The sequence below is a fragment of the Larus michahellis genome, chromosome 4 (genome assembly GCF_964199755.1).
Source record: "Larus michahellis chromosome 4, bLarMic1.1, whole genome shotgun sequence".
In the NCBI taxonomy this organism is placed as follows: Eukaryota; Metazoa; Chordata; class Aves; order Charadriiformes; family Laridae; genus Larus; species Larus michahellis.
Window position 1 is genome coordinate 13,670,209 of NC_133899.1, and position 20,457 is coordinate 13,690,665.

A 20,457-nucleotide genomic window follows, 5' to 3' on the forward strand; every position below is an offset into this window, starting at 1 on the left:
TCCCCGGGTTTTGTGTTTTAAATCTAAGGACCACAAAGTACCAAAACGTGTCTTGACAATTCCTCCAGCGTTACCAACTTTTTCCAACAGGCAAATATAACATTCCTTTGCCGAGGATATGTTAAAAGCTCTCTGAACTGGCACGCTTCTTCAGCTAACATTTACACCTGTTTTGTTAGCACAGAACTTAGAACCATTCATTGCAAGGGAAAAAACAAAGCCAGCAAAACACCACCAAATAATTTGCTTACCATTAGTTACTGTAGGCATTTTTATTACATTAAAGCTTGAACATTTATCAGAATATTGGGGCAGGGAAGAGCAACAGGGAGAATAACTTAAAAAAAATAATAATAAAAAGCAGCCTTGCTGGGAACTAATGTTTAGAAAAATTAACCAACAGCAGAAGTAGGAACTTTGTGAAATAAGTCTTGTAGCATTTAAGTTACCTACAGGACATTATGAATCCTGATAGTCTCACAAAAGTTTTCAGTGTTGTTGAACAGTCCTTCAAAGCGAACATCATGAGAAAGACACAAGCAACCTTTCTTTTTTTTTTTTTTACATTTATTTCTCTATTTCCCTTTTCTCCAGAACCATGACTGCCCAGAAAACATCTTACTATGACTTCTCAGATTCTCAAACCTTGCAAAGGTCAAGGACAACTCTTCCTGTAAAAAGGCACACAACCAGTCCAGAACTCAATTTTGCACAGAAGACAATTAGCTGTCAAAGACTATGCCAAAATCCCCAAGTTTAAATGATTATGTTTTAAGAAAAAGGTAGGCTTTCCCTACTGATCACTTCTTGCTATTAAGCATAACAACCCAGACAATTTTATTCAAGAATTTCCCAGTACACTGATCATTAGAAAGCGTGTTGTGGAAGGATTGCCCACATACTTGTCATGTTTATTATCCCCTCCCCAGCCACCTGCATCTGGCCTAGGGAAATCCAAGTAGCCCAACATGACAATTTTATCTTAGTATCCAAAAAGGAAGTTTTAATTGATAAAGCAGTAGTGGTAAATAAATAAAGCCACAGTTACTACATTATTCATCCCCAACTCCCACACTACTAGTGGTCACAGTCTGAAAAACCTTTGCTTAACATAATTCAAAGAAAAATAGGAATATACATAAAACCAGCTGTCTTAGACAGCATTTTTATTAAAAATGGATACACAGAGACATAGCAGCATTTACAATAAAGAGTTTTTTTAAAAGGCATCAAGTTGTAAGCCAACCATTTGAAAAAGAGGCTTTGAAATGTTGTCTTCCAGAGCACTTTTTGCCCATTTGTCAACAGGGGACAGTGTGACTGCAGATTATCCAAAGGACAAATGGGCACAGAACTAATCTAAACTTCAAGCCCTTTTTCTGAACAGTTGGTCACATCAAGCATCACCCTCCGTAGCAGCATTTGGAGCACTCTTCGGTGTTCTTTTAAGTGGCTGGTGTACTTGATCCATTTCTTTAAAATATTTTAATGTTCAATAAAAATATTTCAAATAGAAAAATTTTTCTGTCATGAGAAAAGTAAGGTTTCCTTTTCGGATTCCATAAAAGCTTATGAACTTCACTGGCAGCATTTCCATAATGGAGCAGGAGTTAAAACCAGCAGAACAGGCACTTCAGCAAAATTGTCTGTCAACAGTTTCTAAAGTCATATTGGCTTCAGTCCAGAAGATTGTTTCTTACTACTTTGTGGTGGTGTAAGGACACCAGTGGGGAAAGGTGAAGTCCTATTTTGCTCAGCCAATATGGCTTGTTTTGCTTGAGCTTTGTCCTGAAAGCACAGGAAAAGGAGGAAAAAAATTTTAAAAGATAATCTTTACTTTGGTATATTCTCTGCAACAAATCAATATGATTCACTGTTCATCTGATAGATTGCTGATCTGGAAATGCGTATCTGTATCCATGCTCCCCTAACAGTAACTGATAAATCATGCAATAGTTAGTGAATACAAACCCCAAGAGGTCAGTATTAACTTTTGGAATCTGATGATCAGCACTGTGGTACTTTTACCTTCAAGAAAGCAAAATTCAGAAACAACTGAACAGGGAGAGCTTTAACTTCTACTACAGCTACATAGCCTAAATAGGAAAAAAAACCCCACTCCAATAGCTTAGATTAACTACAGTTTGTTGGACAAGATTTTGATCCTCTGCAAGTTTCTCATGCTAAAAACCACTCTTGCTCAACTTCTTGTCAACCACTGTCACATACCAGTCCCACAAGATCAGTCTCAAGTGATTGGTCTTTATTTTCTCTTTTTCATTAGACAAGGTTGTGTTACCTGTATTTCCTATAGAGAAAGGTCTAACACGCAATATTTGAAGCATCCTGAAGGGTAGAAATATGCTTCCAATTTCTAGAGTAATTATTTGCCATTTGAGAAGAGAGGCTTAAGTTACAATTGCCTTTTTAAACTAAATACTGAACAAGTCAGGTCTCTGTCCCAAGAACATTGCAACTGGAGTACAACCTTATGTCTTTTATCATCAGCACTCAGTCTCAATCCAATAATGCTTCACTTAAATTTACTACATGTTCTAACCAAAGAAGAAACAAGATGTAGGAGATTTTACAGACAGCTTTTGTCACCATTATGCATATACATACCAGCAAGTCCAAGCTGTTTATGTGCGTCTGTATGTTGTGCAAGTCTTCAGGAGCTATACCTCTAAAGTGTTTGAGTTTGGAGCTTCCTACTTCCCTTATAGCCATCGCAAACGGAACCATCCATTTTACACATTCCTCTATCTCACACCATTCATAACCTGGAAGACAAGACATAGGCTTTTCTGCCTGAATGAAGACTTGATGCTTGTAAACTCATTAGACTTAGTTTATAAATGCCAATACCTGAAACTTTCTGCATCAACTCAGATGAGGAGAAGTGATACAAAGCAGAAGCTGCAAGTACTCCATACGTATATTCCAAGCAGCCAATATCCAGCACACAGAGATCTAAGAGCTACAAGACAACAGTTGTTTGATGTCTATCACAAGAACGCTTTTTTCCAGGTGAAACAGCATTTGAAGGAAGAAGTCAGTCTTACCTCTGCTATTTGTACAAATATTTGCTGTGGATATTGTGGCAGCAATACCTCATAAAGCTCATTTAAATACGCAACTTGCATGTAAATGTTTAGCCATGATACAACTGTCAGTGGATTTAAGTTCCAGTTAAGAGCCTGAAAGAGTAGACACGCACAAGACTTCAGTATTAATAAAGAATTCCTAACCATGCAACTTTATTTACTCCAGATCAGAAGCTGTAATTCCAGTTCATCAAGGCATCTTTGAAACACACAAATCTAATCCTCTCCTGTACCTCCTCCTGCTGATAGGGTGGGGGAACGAGTCATTTTGTTAACACGCACATAATGGTGGATGCTTTAAATCACATGTTACCCAGAGAACACTGTTTTCTAATTAGAAAGAGAAATTGCCTCTTCACAGCACATAAGATTAACTGAGGCTCTCTGCTTTTAGTATGATTATGCTATACGTTTTTAAAAACTAAAGTAGAACTAATTCCACTTTGAAATATTACCTTCATAATGATCAATTCCATACTGAGGATTTCATCTTCTGTACAAGCTCCATCTGTAACATAGGCAAACTGGTGCAACTTTGGTGGATATATTTCCTGAAAGATGGGAGATCAAGTATTAATTTGTGGAATAGGTTGTAACTAATCTCTTGTGCTTAAAAAAAAAAAAAGGAAAAGAGAAAAAACCAAAAGAATAACCCACCACTACTTCAGCATTTCAAAACAGAGGGGGCAAAAAAAAAATAAGCTGAACCAACCCCCGATCCTAACTCTTGGTGTTCTACTCTGCCTTTAATATACACAGGTTTCTTGTTCAACCTCCCTGCTGATAGCCTTCACCTTTCATGCACTATGTTTGACTACAGCACCACGGAGACTGTATCATAATTGACATCAGGATTTTTTTTAATACATGCTAAAGAAAAGGCCTTTTATACCTTGCTTGAGAAGAACAGAATGAAGAATAATAGCCCTCTTAAAAGACAAAACAGTGAGAACTTAAAAAGCACTATGTATTTTAATAGTTCAATTTGTTCCAGTAAATAAAGAATAGCTCAGACTATCATCCAGTAGGTGCTCCACTCACAACAGAACTGCAACAAGCGGCCTCTGTATACAGCAGCCAGCCAAAAACTCATTTAGCAAGAACAATTCAAAACTTTAGATTTAGTCTAACACTGAAAAGACTATCCTTTTAAGATTAAAGACATACTATGATGTTATCTAGTCTTAATTTTAGCCACTTCTAAAAAAAGAGCAGGAATTTTGAAGAGGAAAAAAAGAACCTTTTCTTTTTCCTGTCTCCCAACTGAAAAGTCACAGCAGCAAATTCCACAAAGCCTGACAAAATGCATCTAGCATATAAGTGTGCTGTCTGTCCATTCATACTTTTGTGTTTAAGTAAAGCTGGGGATACTTACCTCAAGCTTTGCTGCTATGAATAAAGAAGAGATACCAATAAGCTGCAATAGTGTTTTTACAACATTCTGTTGTGTTGCCATAAACCGATCAAAGAAATCTTGTGCTAAATAAAAAGTTTCTCTATGAAGCTTGTAGACTTCACAAACCTGGAGAGACATCAGAGATTACAAAGGTCAAGAACAATGTTATAGAGTCAAAAACAGATGCTACAGATGCATTAAAAAAAACCCAAGAGATAGACATAAAATTCATATTGGCTTTCTGCTTCACTGCTATTGTGAAGTAACATGTTAAATAAGAGCATGAGTTAAACAGTTTCCTTTGACACAAGATGACTGCCACTAACTTCCCCTCCAAGAAAAAAAGAGATCAGAGTGAAAACCCTTTTAGGAAATGCAAGCACATGTTCTAACACCGTCAGAACATCAGTTCCTCATTTTTGCAAAGATGTATCATTCCCACACCTCAAAAGAGAAAATTCTCACAAATACGTCAGAATTAAGAACAGAGACTATGCCACCAAGTCATCCAAACAACAAGAGACTCACATACAGACAGAAAAGTTGTAGTACATCCTACATGCCAATAACAGATAAAGAGGTTGAGAGATGGATTTGGTCTCTAAGCCACCATACCTTCCTTCTTGCAGGGACTTTCATAATCATTTGTGCAGCTTTTATCTGCAGTGTGACCTTAAAAAGGTTATGTGATGGCGCTTTAGGGAAAAATTGATTATTATCCACTATCAATCTAAATGAATATCAGAATATACTGACACTTTGTACACCATCTGTACAATGCACTATTATATTCTTTTTTTAAAGTTTGGTGCTATTGACAAACTTTAAGATGAAGACAACTGTCTAGTGCTAAATGGGTTATGCAAAGATCGTGATGGTTATTAGAACACTTCAACAAAAGCACACTTGAAATACTCACAAGCACATAAACGCTTACCTCCATTAGCCAGTCCAGAAGGATTGTTCTCATTTTAGGTTGCAGGAGAGGGTGCCTTTGCATATAAAGTTTATCCCTCACATATGTCTCTTCTTTGTTTATCATGTTTTTCCATACATCCTCTCTGTTCGCCCAGCTAAGACAGATCAATGTGTTTATTCTCAAATCATAAGACGAAAGAAGGCAGAGGAGCAGCAGCAAAATGGCACACTTACCCTAGGACTGGTAATGGTGAAGCTCTAGTTGGAACAACACTTAGATGTATAAAGGGAGAGTAATCAACACCAACTGGATCATCATCTTTATCCGGAGTAGGAATCAGCATATGGGCATTTTTGTGAACATTATTCCAGCACGGCTATTAAATGAAATATGAGATTTTACACTGTGCCTTTTTGAAATACTAATTTTAGCTGTAAACAGAAGACAAGACATTGGCAAGAAACTATGACAGCGACTATGATTACCTATTTAAACTGCATTTAAACTGTATTATATAAATGGATACGATCTCCCTGAGCCTTCTTTTCTCCTTATAGGAGAGATGCTCTGGTCCCTTAATCGCCTTCATCAGCTCTTTGCTGGACTCTTTCCAGTACATTCAAGTCGCTCTTCTACTGGAAAGCCCAGTATCAGACACAATACTCCAGGTGTGGCCCCACCAGTGCTGGGTAGAGACGGTGTTGCTTATTTTCACAGTAGAGAAAGTTTGCAACTAAAGCTGAAGAACATTTCCCCTGTTCTCCTTTTGAAGGACCACAACTGTTTCATGGAAGAATATCCAAGCTGGAGTCTCCTATTGTCATGTTGCATTTTGTTTGTACCAAAGATTTTTGCATGAAGGCAAGATGCTTGCCTTCAGGTAAAGAATAAGCAAATGGAACTTTAAAACCCAATTTGTGATTATAATTACACAGATACAAGGTCAGGATTTCTCGTAAGGAATATGTAGATGCAATGCCTGAAGTCACAGCTTCATGCAAAGCAACCTTGACAACGAACACAGCAAAACAGTAGTTTACAGAATTTTTCTTATTCATTCATGTTGCAGTGCTAAGATGAAAAAACAAAACACTTGTGATCCAATTGTTTTCAGAATAAAGCAAGTACATGTTAACCTATTGCCACTAAAGTATCAAGTTGACCATTTCATATACAGAATTTTGCCAAGGTCTGCAAATATCAGCCATCCGACACTTCACCCATCATATCCTTTTATTTGGATCAGAACTAAAGTTTAGGTTTACTTTTCTCCTGCCTAATTCTGTTAAACAGGATCTTGGTGTACACTTCACACAGTTCCCCAGGAAAATACTACTTGTTTTATTTTGTGGTAGAATATAAAGCCAGCCCCACGTCATCATGCCTAAGTAAATTAAAATTTGGCATTTCTGCCTAACAGTGAAGTCAGCCATCTTGCTGCAAACTGATCTGTTCTGCACTACTAAAAGGACAGAACTCCCTAACGAGATTCCTAATGTGCTTCAAGAAAACAAAAACCATTAAAAAATATCAGAAGAATCATGAGGTGATACAAGTAAAATGCTCTACATGAAACTTTGCCTCTCACAAATGTTCCACACCTGATTTTTACCCTGTCCTTGCTACAAATGACATCACTTTCCAGCAAAATGGCTACCCTCTAGCATCAGTTTCAGAAACAGAAACCACTGACTCGACAAAACCAAAACCAAATTTCAGTTCACTCACAGCTAGAACTGCTTTGTACTTTGAGTTACTGACACACAAATGAGGAGTTTTTCTTCTTGGAGTTCTACATGCAAATCTAGCATAGCTATATACCCAGCCATGTCATGATTTAATTTGGGTGGGAGAAGACAGAAAGAGGGAATAGAATCTTTATCTTAAAAGTGACAGATTCCTTACAAACTGAAAGTTCAAATGAAAGTGTCACATCAGCATCGCTTTAAGTTAATTTTTGTCCTCCCTCAAAACTAGACTTTAGTCATACTTTGTCCTCCAAACTGCATAGCAAGCCCAGCTGCCAACAGCCTTTGGAGAAGTGCTGCCTTATCAGTTAATCAGCAAACCAACAGAAAAGCAGTACATACTATAATATCTCTTGAAAGGTACCTACTACACCAGCAGCTTCTAAAGGACAAGGGATCTGCTCCACGGAGTTCTCAACCAAAGTAGATACCTCACATACCACACTGCAGCAACAACTACTGTTGATTTAAGATACTTCACCACCCCCAATCTTCCATAAGGAAATATAAATCAAGGGTAAAGAACTTCTTACGTGTTTTTAGAAGTGAAAACTCAGTTTTTGGCTACATAATATCACTCATCAAGACAACTGTGGAAAAGATGCAAGCGACAGAAAAAGATATAGCTTAGCTAGAGATAAGAAGGAAACAAATGCACAGGGGCCCTTAAAAGCAAGACAGTACCAGGAAGGGAGACAAGAGTCTGAATTAGTGTAAGTGAGGGAACACTATAGCTCTGGCATGGATTTTAGTTGAAGGAAGGAGCGTATTAATCAGACTTGAGTCTTTAAAGCAGATTTAGCAAGACATTCAACCAAAACTAAAGAAACAATACCAAGAAACTTAATTATATCACACCGTAACTGTAAGGAAATGTGAGCAACCACTGAAAAAAGAAACAGTTTAAGGTGGGGAGGGTGTGAGGAAACGATGAAGAGCTTCCTTTGGGCTTGCACAGAGCCAACCCGAAAGCTGGGAGCTGCCAAAATGCAACACATGTTAGAGAGAATCTGTGCAGCCTAACATAGGAAATCCTACAGTCCTGGGCTTACTTCTGAGGCAAAGAGGAGCAGAGTAGGACGCAAGCCAAAAATCAACGGAGAACACTGCCTGTGTATGGAGCCCAGCAAGAAAGCTTGGTGACACCACAGTTATATTCCGTGAACAGAACAATTGATCAGAAATACAGTTCTCAGTCCTGAGAACTAGATACAGACTGGAGAAATTGAACTGAGGACATGAGAAGGCTCATTAGGAGGTCCAAACAATTCCATCAGAGCAGTCATGCCCATACAGCTCCAAAAGAAGAAAAGCCAGGAGTTCAAAGGTGCTAGTGTTTTGTTTTGTTTTTTTAAAAAAGCTCAAAAATTTCCACCTGCAGTTTTCTGCAGCATGTCACCATTCACTGATACATCAAACGTGCACTGAAACAGACACCATTCAGGCGTATAGGCCAGACACAAAAAGGAGCAGGTAGCGACCGTTGAGGTTACTGGTTACAGGCAGGGCCTTCAGTGAAGCTGCCACACCTAAAAATACAAGCTGCTGCCACACTCGCGCATCAAAACGTGAGTTGGAAGCCACCAGAACAAGCTTCCACAGACCAGGGTAAGAAAGGGAGCAGGAAAGCAGAGGAAGAGGGTGACTGCAGAACTGCATTCAAACAGCAAGGTCAGAGTATTTTCAGCATGGAAATTGAAGGCAGAGGAAGAGGAGGGAGACAGGCCTGTTTGTCTCACCCTAGAAAGCAGCACCTCTTAACAGAGAGACGCTGAAATCAACTACTAGACTGCTGCCTTAGTTTGCCCATCAGAAGTAGTAAGACCTATAATGCTAACCATTTTTCACTCGGAGGATGCATTAGTTTGAAGTATAGGGCTTTTCTTTGCCATCGGAAAGGGATTCCAGAATTAATAAATAGGAGAGAGAAGAGCAACTCACATTAAGTTGATCCAATTCTTTCTGAATAGCATAGGAGCTTCAGCTACTTTTAATTTTCTAAGGAGTCTGAATATTTTCCCACCCCAGATTTGAGCTCTCAACTTGGATATAGTTTACATTTGTTGTCTGTCTGAAGACTTTTAAGTTGCTTTTTAGGGTTTTGTTTTTTAAATTGGATCTTACAACAATAACCTAGATTGGTTCAAGAAACTTTTTGGAGGATATTTTCAAACCAGTTAGATGGAACATTTTGACAAGAGGGAGACCAGATTCTGGAAAAAATGCCTAGTGAGAAATTGATCAAAATTATTTCCTGAGAATTTACTCCATCTTCTTTTCACCTGAAAACTTTAGTTAGTTTCATCTAAAGAAACTAACTCCTAGATTCAGTTCTCCACTCTGGATGGAGGTGGCCATGTGATTTGCATCACAATTGCACAGGTGACTCTAATCTAGTTAGATGAATTTTGTTTTACATGGAGCCTTGGAAGTGTATGCATCCACAGAAAGCAGCCAGAATTAATATGAGAATTGCTAGCAGAATTACCGCAGTGCCAGTTCTCTAAAATCAAACACAGAATTTATGCAATATTCTGCTGTCACAAACCTGATGATATAGCCACCCTTTCATCACATAAAGGGTAACGGCATCCTAATTAAGAACTCAGGCCTTATGCTCAACAGAAGCAAACTAATGAATTGACTATGAAGATGCCGTAAAGTGGGATGTGACTATGATATTTTGCCTTGTGCATAAACTAGTGTCAGTAAACAATTTATTTAATGTAGAAGTCATGTGGTAGAGGCTGCAGTGGATTTATAGCTACTTGCATTTTAGAATTGTTGTGCCTCAACAGAATAACTATCTCACTGGCTATCATACAAGCCTGCTATACTGCTGCTGGAACCGTAAACATATTCTCATTAGTGGCCCATGGCAATTTATATCAGAGAATAGCTTGTGTCACACCATAGACTGAAGAGCTGCTGCTGTGCAGCCAAATGTTAGCTTTTTTTAAACAGATCTGTAACAATCTGGCTACTTTGTCACAACAAAAAACCTTCTCTATGTAGGGATGGATACACAGGTACCCATTTTAGTTATGGTTTACAGAATCAAAGGGCCAAATCCCAGCAGCATCCTAAGCTTAACTTGAAAAATCCCCAAGTATTTTGGATGCCTACTGCTTAAATTATCTAAGTTTTAATTTACCTATCATTCTTGAAGTAACATTGAATGGCTACAAGGCCAGGAACACAAACAGGAACAAGAAATTGGAAGTCTATCTACTTTCAAAGTTGAAGGTCAACTTAAGCAAAATATATTTCAAGTCTCCTTCCACTCTCTTTCTGGAAGAAGGTAAAAATTCAGTCACTGTTGAGGATTTTTTAACAATACCTTGCTATTATGCAATAAACATGCACAAGAATCCCTTACTCAGCTCAAACAGAACGAATCTTTTGGCGAAGGAGAGAGCTGTGGTGAAGGACAGGCAGCTCTTCCTTGTCAGAAGTGAGAAATTAGTTTAATATACTGCACAAAAGAAAGACAGAAGGGAAGGAGAGATCCCCTCATTAAATGCTCACCATTTGAGCCCTGCTTAATATGTTGACTGATAACTAGTATACGCAGTTGCAACAAGCAGAGGCCATTCCAAACAATGATGCCCATCTGTTATGGTAGCACTTTAGTCTTAGAACTTCCAGCTGCCACTTCTGGTTAGATGTGCCACATTATGCATAGCCTTGCGTACCAAATGAGTACGGTCTGTACTCCCCAATCGTGACTTTTGCAGCTTAAGTATCACCCTGCGCGGGCATTAACAGGCTGAAGTCCTAGTGACAGTGACTGAGCAAACATGTGTGTATGTGCAGAAAAAAAAAAAAAAGAGGGGAATAAATCTATTTCAGAAAACAGACTACTCTGTTTTATTTAGAGTGGGCATCTCAATGTACAAAAGCATCATGCTTTCAATACCATATACCAATACAGATACCAATAGCATCTCAGGTTCAAAGATTAGAGGCAGTACACTAAGGGAGCAAAAAGACACTACTAAAGTTAGTTTTGACTTTATAACTCAGATCATTCTAAACATCTTACTGAGAAAACTGGCAATGGTCACTACTAACCTCCACTGCGTTCCCACAGCTAAGTGACTTTACAGAAGTTATCCCTTTGTTCTGCAGAGGAATGAAGCCTTGCTACTGCATTACCATCTAGAATAAGCTTCAAAGTTCTAACCAGGAACCTCAGACTCTCTTGTCAGTCTGACAGCGATACTTGTCAATAGGAATGGAGCTGATGATGGAAGGAAAGGCAGACTTTTCCTCGCTCCCAGGTGACATGGAAGTAGAGACATGACTGCAAACAGAATCATCTCAAAAGATGATTCTGTTTATACGCTTAAGTGTCTTGTGCTTTGGCCTGCAAGGTCTATGTAAGCACATGACTCTACTCTCACAACTCTCTAGAGAAGTCAGTGCAGACCTCCACCATGTAGGCCTAAAAGCATATTAAGGCTTTTGTAAGGTGCACCCTTGCAGTCCCAGGACAGTTGGATATGCTGAAGTATTAACGCAATGTTTTATAGTGACACAAGCCTCATCTCTTGCAAAGACTCTAAAGGAACCTGTATGACCTGAAGTGTTTTGCGCTCTTCATCAGCCGGGGTTGATAGTCCCCCATTACTATACAGCACATGGTGGCTGTACATCTGCCATGCTGTGTTCATAATAACAATGAAGTACTGCAAAACAATAACAGGGTTAAGTAAGGTTACAGGCGCATGACCTAAAGCCAAATCGATTACCTGGTCTTCATACTGTTTTTTTCTGGTCATCTCCATTTTGGCAATTTCTTCATCAGGATCCTGTAAGAACTACCAAAAAAAAAAAAAAAAGATTAGATGATTTTAAGAGCACAAACTGTGGGATGAGGGCCCAAACTGTGGGACGGGCTCACATCCCCACCACCCCAGCACCCAGACCCCTGCATGGCCCCCAGGCCACCCAACAAAAGGCGGCGAGGGCTCGGCGGCGGGGCAGGCGCTGGCCTGCGGGGGCACCGGGATGGGCCCGGCCGGGCCCATCCCGGTGCCCCCGCAGGCCAGCGCCTGCCCCGCCGCCGGGCCGGGCCCGCACTCACCGTGGCCACATCGGCTTTCCTCTTGCGGGCTCGCATGGCGCACTCCGCACCCCCGTCCCCCTTGGCGGGAGCCTTCTCCTCCGCGCAGTCGCTGCCAAGAGAGGAGAAGCTGCGGGAGCCCCGGGGCGGCGGGGGAGCCTCCTCAGGGGGGGGCCTGAGGGAGACCTCGGCCTACAGGGGCCCCGCGGACGGCGGACTCACCTCTCCCGCCGCATGGTGCCCGCCTGGGCCGCGTCGGGGCGACCGGAGCGCCGTGCGGGGAGCGACCGAGCAGGCCCGGGCCCCAGCCCCCACAAAGGGCCGCGAAGGCGCGGAAAGGGCGGCCGCAGCCCCGGAGCCGGCCCCGCCGGCTCCCCCCCGCCCCGCAGCCGGGCACCCCAGGAGACGACAGGGGAGCCCCGCCGCCCCCTGCCCTGGCTCGCTCCCCGCCGCCCCGGCCCTCACGGGGCAGACCGGTGGGTGGGTGGGGGGGTGCCGGCCCGGCGTTGGCGGGGCGTAGGGGCAGGGCGGGAGCGCGGCGCGGGCGGGCTCCGCTGGGCGCCTCCTGCCTCACGGCGCGGCCGCTCCCGTCCCTGCGCACAGCGCGGCCCGCGCCGAGCGGGACATTTAAACGCGCGGCGCGGGGCCGCCTCCCCGCCCGCCCGCCCGCACACGTGGCCCCGCGCACAGCGCCGGGGGCCGGCGGCGGCGCCCGGCCGGGGCGGGGTCTGCGGGGGGCGCGGCGGGGCGCTGCCCGCCGGGCGGCGGCCGGGCCCTGGGGGAGCGGCGCAGGGCGCCGCGGGGCGCGGGAATCCCGTGGCGGGGGACGGCGGGGCGGGGACGGGGACGGGCCGGGGGCGGGGACGGCGTCAGCGACGCGGAAGCGGTGGCGGCGGCGGCAGCGCAGGTGGACACCGGCGGGACGGCGGCGGCGGGGTGAGCTGAGGTGAGGGGAGCGGAGGGGCTGGGCCTCCCAGCCCCGCCTGCGAGCAGGAACGGGCTCAAGCCCGGGTCCGGCCTGTCCGCGGCGGGAGGCGGGCCGCCGCCATGGCTGGCCGTGGCCTGCCCGCCCCACTGACACGCTCCTTCCCTCTCTCCCTCCCCGCAGGGCGATGCGGCTGCCCGGGCTCTTCGGGCGGCTGAAGGCGGCCGTCGTCGGGGTGGTGCATGTGGGAGCGCTGCCAGGTAAGCGGCGGCCGGGCAGAGCCAGCCGGCAGGACTAGGCCCTCCTGCCGCCCGGCCGCGGCCCCCGCAGCCAAGCCCGCTCCCCGGGAAGCCCGTCCCCTCAGCGGTGCCCTCGTGCGGTGCCACGGGGTTGGGCATCTCCCCTTCCTAGAGGTGAAAGAGGCAGGAGATCCTCCATGTAGGGAGCTAGACTAAGAAAACCAGGGTCTGGTGTCGGTGACTCCGCTGCCGTGTTTTAAGAGGCAATGGTTAGGAAATTACGCAAAGGGGCGTTGGGACGGGATAGACATTGGACTGAGCTCTCGCAGGCCCTGAGATGCAAGAGGAGGCTCAGACAGCGGGCAGGTTTGTTCCACCCGGACCTGCTCACCCTGCTCCCCGGCTCAGGGCAAGCAGAGCTGATTACAGCAGCTGACCTTCCCATTGACCGGATGGTGCCCAGAGATCTTTGTGCTCCACATTTTCCCAGAAGCAGCCTCCAGGCGCTATGGCCAGTTTTTCCCACGCTGTGACATCAGGTCATCTAACGACATTGCCAGAGGGCTCTTGACAGTCCCTGTTTCAGACTCTTGGTGCCTGGCTTTTGGAGCCCAAGTATCGGAAAAGACTTTTGGAGATGATCTTAAGGGAAACTCATTGAACTCCAACAAAACCCATGCGCGTTCATCTCTGCCATGAAGCACTTAAACTGAATATCAGATACAATCAACCTTTTAGATTAAAGTTTAAGATAGCTTTAACTAATTTTAAATTGACTGGTGTTTTGCATAGCTATTCTGCAGACCTAGAGGTCGATCTTGCCATAGGTTGTATTGCACAGAGCATCACTAATACAGGATAAGCTGTAATAAGTATAGGAATAACAAGCTAAGAGCAGACCTGGTACAATAAGAGATTATAGCAGATATTCCTCCAGTTTGTGAATTAGATTTAGAAGCTGAATGGTTACAGCAGATCCGTCAAGTTCAGCTAAGGAAAGAGATGCCACTGAGGCATGTCACAAGGAGACACAGCAGCCTTTTAGCAAGTTTACCCTGTTTCTCTCTATTTCAGTATGCCAATCCCTGTAGTTATCCTGTTTTCCTACCTGAAAGCTATTACTGTTCATGGTTTTGGTTTGTGTGTGCCCTGGGGTAAGCAGAATTATTCTTGCAGGGACACCAAGAAGTTCTCTTCCATTGACCCAGATCATTGATGAAGCTTGTCAAGAGGCATCAGGTTACAAGGATGCTGGAGTTGTAAGTTTTGGTTTCCTTCTTCCTATGGCAGCATTTACACTAAGCTGCTTCTGCATAGCCAATATTTTAAATTGAGTCAATGATTCATCAAAAGCATCTTCAATCACGCGGTTTAGGAAGATGTTTAAATCCACATCTTTTATTTCAACATAGTAAGTAGACCTTATAGAATACAAAAACTAAGTATCACATGCACCCAAAATAATTGAAAAAGCTTAGATTCAAATCATGCAATTCAAGTTGCTTCAGTTGAATTACCATTAATTTCTAAGAATCAAGTCAATTTAAGGCGGAAAAAAAAAAAAGGAAAGTTAACTGCAAACCGGATGGTTGCTGGCATTCTGGGTATCTGGCTGTAGAATACTTCATCATCCAGTCTGACAAGCCACTGTATTTTTAGCTCTGTACAACACACTGGTTTCATGAAGTCAGGGAGGAATGCCATGTGCACAGCTGAGGCACTGCATGCATACCTCAGTCAGTTCTAGGCTGCAGGATTGCCCCACGTTTGTGTTTGTACCAAAACACCACAGACTCAGGAACTGGGGGAAAAAAAAAAAAGCTTAGCCCCTTTTCTGCTTTGTTTAACCCTTCTATCCAAGCCCCCTGGCAGCAAGGATGCCTGCTTTGTGCATCTAGAAGAGAAAGCCCAAAAGGCCAGTCTCAGCCAGAGGCAAGAAGAGGCAGGTACTACTGACTGAATTGCTGTTGGACCTAAAATGGTGTAGTAATCTTCAAGAGTCAGTAGATTTTAACAGGGTGGGTGTCCTTTTGAAAGGTCAGATATGTTTTAAACATTTCATAGCACATTGTCTTCGGGTGTTGATGTGCTGCTTCTTTGACTTGCCTACATTTTCTGGCATGGTAAGGTGTCCTTATGTCTGAAGTTTGAAAATGTCTTAAATGAACAAGTAGCTCTAAGCAGCTGTTTTCTGCAAAACTTTAATAACAAACCAGTTGAAACCATTTTAGTGGCATAAGTTAGAATGCTACTTTACAGAGTGAACAAAATTGAATATAAGAGCTTAATCTGAATTATAGAAGACCTAGTTCAAAATGCAAGACAAGTCACACAGAGTAGGTTATGGGCAGAGCACTAGTAAGGCTGAATTAGGAAAGAATCCTGAGAACAGAGCTGTTGAAAGGACAGACGGCAGTGCAGAAGAATGATGTTTACACAGGCGGTCTTCAGTGCTCCTGAACCAGATGAGCACGTGCAAGATGTTCACCCAGTTAGAATAATCTCTAACTGCAAGTTGTACAGAATGAGTACGTTTTTTTCCTTTTCATTCTTGTTGAAAGAACAGGTGTGCGATAGCTCTGTATTCTGTACTGTGACTTTATATTTTGTCTTTACAGTTACAGTGTCAACATGAGGTATAGTTGATTTGATCTACATGAGAAGAGTGGCAAGTACTAGTCTCCATCTTCCGGTGTTAGAGGAAGTGGTTACAAAAGTGATCTGTAACTCCTAAAGCCATTGCCCCACATTCCAGTGCTTGTTTACCATTTCTCTTACATACTAATTGCACATTGAAACCTTTAGCAGCAGGGAAAAAACACCAAGTATACCTAAAAGTGAGGGAGGGTACAGAGGCAGTTACTTTCACTGCTGACATGCACAAAGCTGGAACAGTTTTAAGACAAGCTTTAAAATTGGTAGTAACACAAAATTTTAAATTGGGATTTATACTTTATTATCTTTTTAACAGATGTAATGAATTCTGCTATTCCAGGTCTAACTGGTTTACCTTTTCTTCTACTGCATTACTGTCTCTGAACTTTAATATATTTTTAAACCTACCTCTCAGGTAGGCAGATGAGGTGAATGCAGTCATTCCTCTACACATTTGGACAAATACAGGGCTTAAAGTTATGCTTAGTCTTTTTCCTGTAGAAGTCACAAGAAAATCAGTACACATTCCACACCAATCTTTAATCTAAAGGTCTGTACAGCATAGTGTTACAGCAGTATGACAAACAAACCCTTTATTAATGCCATAAAGGTCAGAGATAATGAGGAAAGCTTCCATAGATATCAGTATGGCTGCCTAACACTTTCTGCAATTCACTTGTTTAGTTTTTACTGGTACTTACTGTGAAATGCAAGTATTCATTACAGATACTTTAGGAGCTTCCTGGCTTTTGCACAAAGATCACCACTATTCCAAACTGACTATCCTGCTTCTGTAATAGGAACATATTTGGGTTTCGCCCTCAGTACTCCCAGTGAGTACTTCTAAGCTGTGTGTTTTTCTTGTAGAAGAAGAGCTAGAAACTTAAAGGTTTTTTCCATGGATGTTTCTACTGACAGTCTTTCCAAATGCCGCCTACAGTAGCCTTTAAGAAGATACGTAACCAGCTTGCTGCTACTAGATATTTACATATTGTCTCAAGTTACTTGAATTGGTGTTGACTTTTAAAAATAAAGTATATGGTCTTGCTCACTCAATATGCGTTGCACTTGGAAGTAAGTCTTAGTATGTTCAGAAAAAGGTGACTTGTCTGGCACATTAGCAGCTTAACATAATAAATATGAAAGATTTGTGATATTAGAGCACAGTAATGAAAACAAGTGAGTGTTCAGTTAGGAAGCCATCTGTGCTCAAAATGTATATGGTTTGTACTTGTGTGTTGCTAAACAATGAAATTCCCTAGACAAGATTTTATAAGCAGCAAGCTATGAGGCATTATGATCCTTCCAATTTCTATCTGTTTTTGCTTAAGAAAAATGCAAAATATATATTCAAGTTAACTTTTATTCATTCCATTCAGCCTGGGTGATGCTTACTTTATAGCCAGAAAATAGAGCACAAGTTGCCTCTGATTTCATTGATAGAGATCACTTTACTACTAGTCGCTGTTATCTAGCTGTAGCCACTTGAGTAGCTCATATTAAAGACAGTTAGAGATACATAAGTAGGACTATTTCTTTTAAAAAAAAAATCCCAAAATTATAGAGCTGCATTGAGTTGCAAATATCATGGTGCTTCTTACCATGCAAAGTTTTAGGTTTGCTTCTTTTCCCATTGATGTCTCTAGAGGCACATTCACGGCTATTCTGATCCTCCTGACCCTTCTTTTGGCTCTGCACCTAGAGAAGGAGTTGCTAGTACCTGTTTTACATTGAAGTTTTTAAAAAATTATAAGTTTCAAGCCTATTACTCTTATAGCTACAATGATAGTTGGAATTCAAATTACTTAGAGTTTAATAACAGTTGAGACAGAATAAGCTAGTATTTCTGCATAGAAACACACAGGTAGTTATCACTTCAATTACAGAAATTAACATTTCAAATCTTAGCTATATTGCAGTAGAACAAAACAGTAGGCAACCCTCCCCACAACTACTGCCTATGGTATATGCAGGAAAACATAAGATATGTACTTATCTATATTAAGGCCCTAATCTCATGCTCTAGAGGTAGAGTTTTTAAAGGAATTGCTCAGAAGCTGTGCCTAGACACAGCAAATAAATGCTCTACAAAGGCACTTGATTTCCTTTATAAGGGGCACATGACTGTGGTGGGGGGAAAGGTTGTAATTGTCCTGGTGCATACCTGAGCTTGTAGAATAATGGGTATGGTACAAAAAGCCCCTTTCTTCCTGTAGGAAAGAGTAGTTGCTTTGAGCTTGCAAAGCTTTATATTGGTGTGTATGTGTTTGTAGGTAAAGCCTTTCTGTTGGGGAAAACACTGGGGTTAAAGATGCCCAAGGTAAAAGTTACATTAGGTAGATGCTGAGTTAAAGCTTGTATGATTGTTATACCTGTTGTGGTTTTTAGTTTTGTGACTATTTTTGAGGCTTTTCTACTGTGATATATGTGCACGCAGCTGAAGTGTTTTAAGAGGTCATTTCTATAAGTGGAGTAAAGCAAAGGAAATTATTTTTCTATATAATCAGAGAGCTATTTAAATGACCTATTTTCCAGTAGCTAACTGTGATACAAGAGGCACTTTGCACATATGTAGCACTTCAGAAGTCATTCAAAGTAAAAAGGAAATATATTGTTTGAGAATTACTTGTAATAAGGCTATTATATAGAAGCAACACTTAAATCATCTTAATGCTCAATGGAAAAGGAACACAAAAGGTATGTGCTAGAGTTTTATCTCGTACTATCTAAATAAATTTTGCTTTGGAGGGTGTAATACAGTAGCTGTTCCCATAGACTTCTGAACTATAAGCTTAAGTTCCAAGAACTTTAATTTAGCATAACTGTTTTCTATCCACCATTTTAATTAGCTGTCTGATAGTACTGAAGTCTGTTTTACATACATATCAATTCAGTAAACACAGAAATCTGTGGTGTTATATTTTTATATAAAATATGAAAGAAAGCTTTGAGTTAATGCATCTGTAATTCAGCTCTCTGTATTGCAGAACATATGTTGTTCTTTTTTAATTAAACAAAACATAATATGCAAAAGAACATAGTCTATCGGATGGTACTAAAAGAATAACACATTATTAAAATAACACCAAAAATATTCACTGTAACTGTGGACCTTGAGGCCATAGAAAGAGACAACTGCTGAAAAGTGAATATAGTAAGTTTAAGGCAAAAAAGGGAAATGTTGGAACTCTCCCATATGCCTGCATTTTGAACTAGAATTCAATCAGATACTTTTTATGCACACTAGTGTGGCTAGGGTTTTTAATTAATTTTTAAATGAATTAATTCATTAATGTATCTAATGGAATAATTTGCTTTATGCAAATCCTGAGCTGTCAAAGTAGTAGCAACTCACGTAAAGCGCAGTTTCACTGCAGAATTCCTGTGGAATTCTGACAGCCCGTTCTCCTGCTTTTTCAGCTACTAGTGTGGCTCTTCATGAGCTGATCATCTGAAGGCCCCGTTCCCAGATGCTTTTCTTCATGTGTGTCTGTTGAGGGGGATTTTTGACTGCCTGAAAGCCGGGGCTTCTGGTTTGCAGATCCGAGATCCTTGCCCTTATGTTAAGCTTGGGGTTTCCAAGACATCCAGGGTTTGGTGAAGTCTGCCAAGTAGAGCATTCTTGAGCCAGGGACCAAGGGCTTCCAGGTTTTGTGGCCTCAAGGAATTACCTGGGTTTGAGTGTACATTGCAGTTCTTGAGTTTGTTTTGTTAAAACATTACAGTTCCACATTAATCCTTTTGTCCCATACTACTACGGACAAACTTTGCATTCTTGCTTAGACAGACCTAATATATTGATGTGTACAGAGGGCAAAAGGCTAAGGGTTGGTACCACAAAGGATTCAGTAGTTGTGCCTGAGGTACAAGACCATTTGGTCAGTTCAGATTTGTTGGAACAGTCCTGACATCATTCCAGAGAAACTGACTAAAAGTTTGTGATTTTTTTTTTATTATTTTTTTTTCGTGCTGTGGGTTTTTTGAGGACTGGTTTGTTATATGGCTGCCTCCCATCATGGGTAGAGAAGTGTGGATGTTAAATCATACATTGAATTGGACATAGAAATAAAATCAAGGGCAGATGTTTTGGTTATTTGTCATATCTGGTTTTCCTTTGCCTGGTTGAGGTTTTCTTGGACTGGAACTCTGTAATTAAGTATGCTGATGAATGGCACCAAATAGCACGTAGGTCTAATGTTGGGTGTTCATAACATTAGATCACTTTTTTCCATTAATAGGTTGTGTCCTCCTGTTTTTAAGGTAGCATGTATTTTGTGCATTTAAATACTCAGCTGTAAGTCATTTGGTAAAGGCAGCTGTATGCTGGTGCACAGAACGTGTGTGGGTCCTGTGCTTGCACTGACCATATTTCCGGATTATTTCCATTCTGTTTTCCCCAT

The 20,457-nt window shown here is 41.8% G+C and overlaps 2 protein-coding genes across 4 annotated transcripts in view; one reads left to right on the plus strand and one right to left on the minus strand.

Moving 5' to 3' along the window:
* Window positions 1-250: 250 nt before the first annotated feature.
* Window positions 251-12,609, minus strand: CCNE1 (cyclin E1). The gene is made up of 11 exons (XM_074583025.1): window positions 12,461-12,609; window positions 12,260-12,350; window positions 11,925-11,993; window positions 5,656-5,798; window positions 5,441-5,576; window positions 4,483-4,629; window positions 3,563-3,658; window positions 3,066-3,200; window positions 2,869-2,980; window positions 2,626-2,783; window positions 251-1,788 (listed from the first exon to the last, which is right to left on the minus strand). Exons 1-11 carry the CDS (start codon window positions 12,472-12,474, stop codon window positions 1,666-1,668), a joined length of 1,224 nt encoding a protein of 407 aa, XP_074439126.1. The 5' UTR covers window positions 12,475-12,609; the 3' UTR covers window positions 251-1,665.
* Window positions 12,610-12,976: 367 nt separating this feature from the next.
* Window positions 12,977-20,457, plus strand: part of LOC141741885 (uncharacterized protein F13E9.13, mitochondrial-like) — a 55,256-nt gene continuing 47,775 nt past the window's right edge. The window contains exons 1-3 of one of the 3 annotated variants that reach the window (XM_074583029.1): window positions 12,977-13,184; window positions 13,347-13,423; window positions 14,579-14,661. In XM_074583029.1, the coding sequence (XP_074439130.1) occupies window positions 13,351-13,423; window positions 14,579-14,661 (156 nt within the window). In that variant the 5' untranslated portion in view covers window positions 12,977-13,184; window positions 13,347-13,350. The remainder of the gene's footprint in view (window positions 13,185-13,346; window positions 13,424-14,578; window positions 14,662-20,457) is intronic. The other 2 variants (XM_074583028.1, XM_074583027.1) reach the window with 2 other exon arrangements.

Excerpts from the sequence above, each read along its gene's own strand:
- CCNE1 (XM_074583025.1), bottom strand. Across the intron at positions 5,799-11,924 it reads AAAAACAGTATGAAGACCAG|CCGTGCTGGAATAATGTTCA; the intron begins GTAATCGATTTG and ends TTCATTTAATAG. Across the intron at positions 5,577-5,655 it reads TCACCATTACCAGTCCTAGG|CTGGGCGAACAGAGAGGATG; the intron begins GTAAGTGTGCCA and ends GATCTGTCTTAG.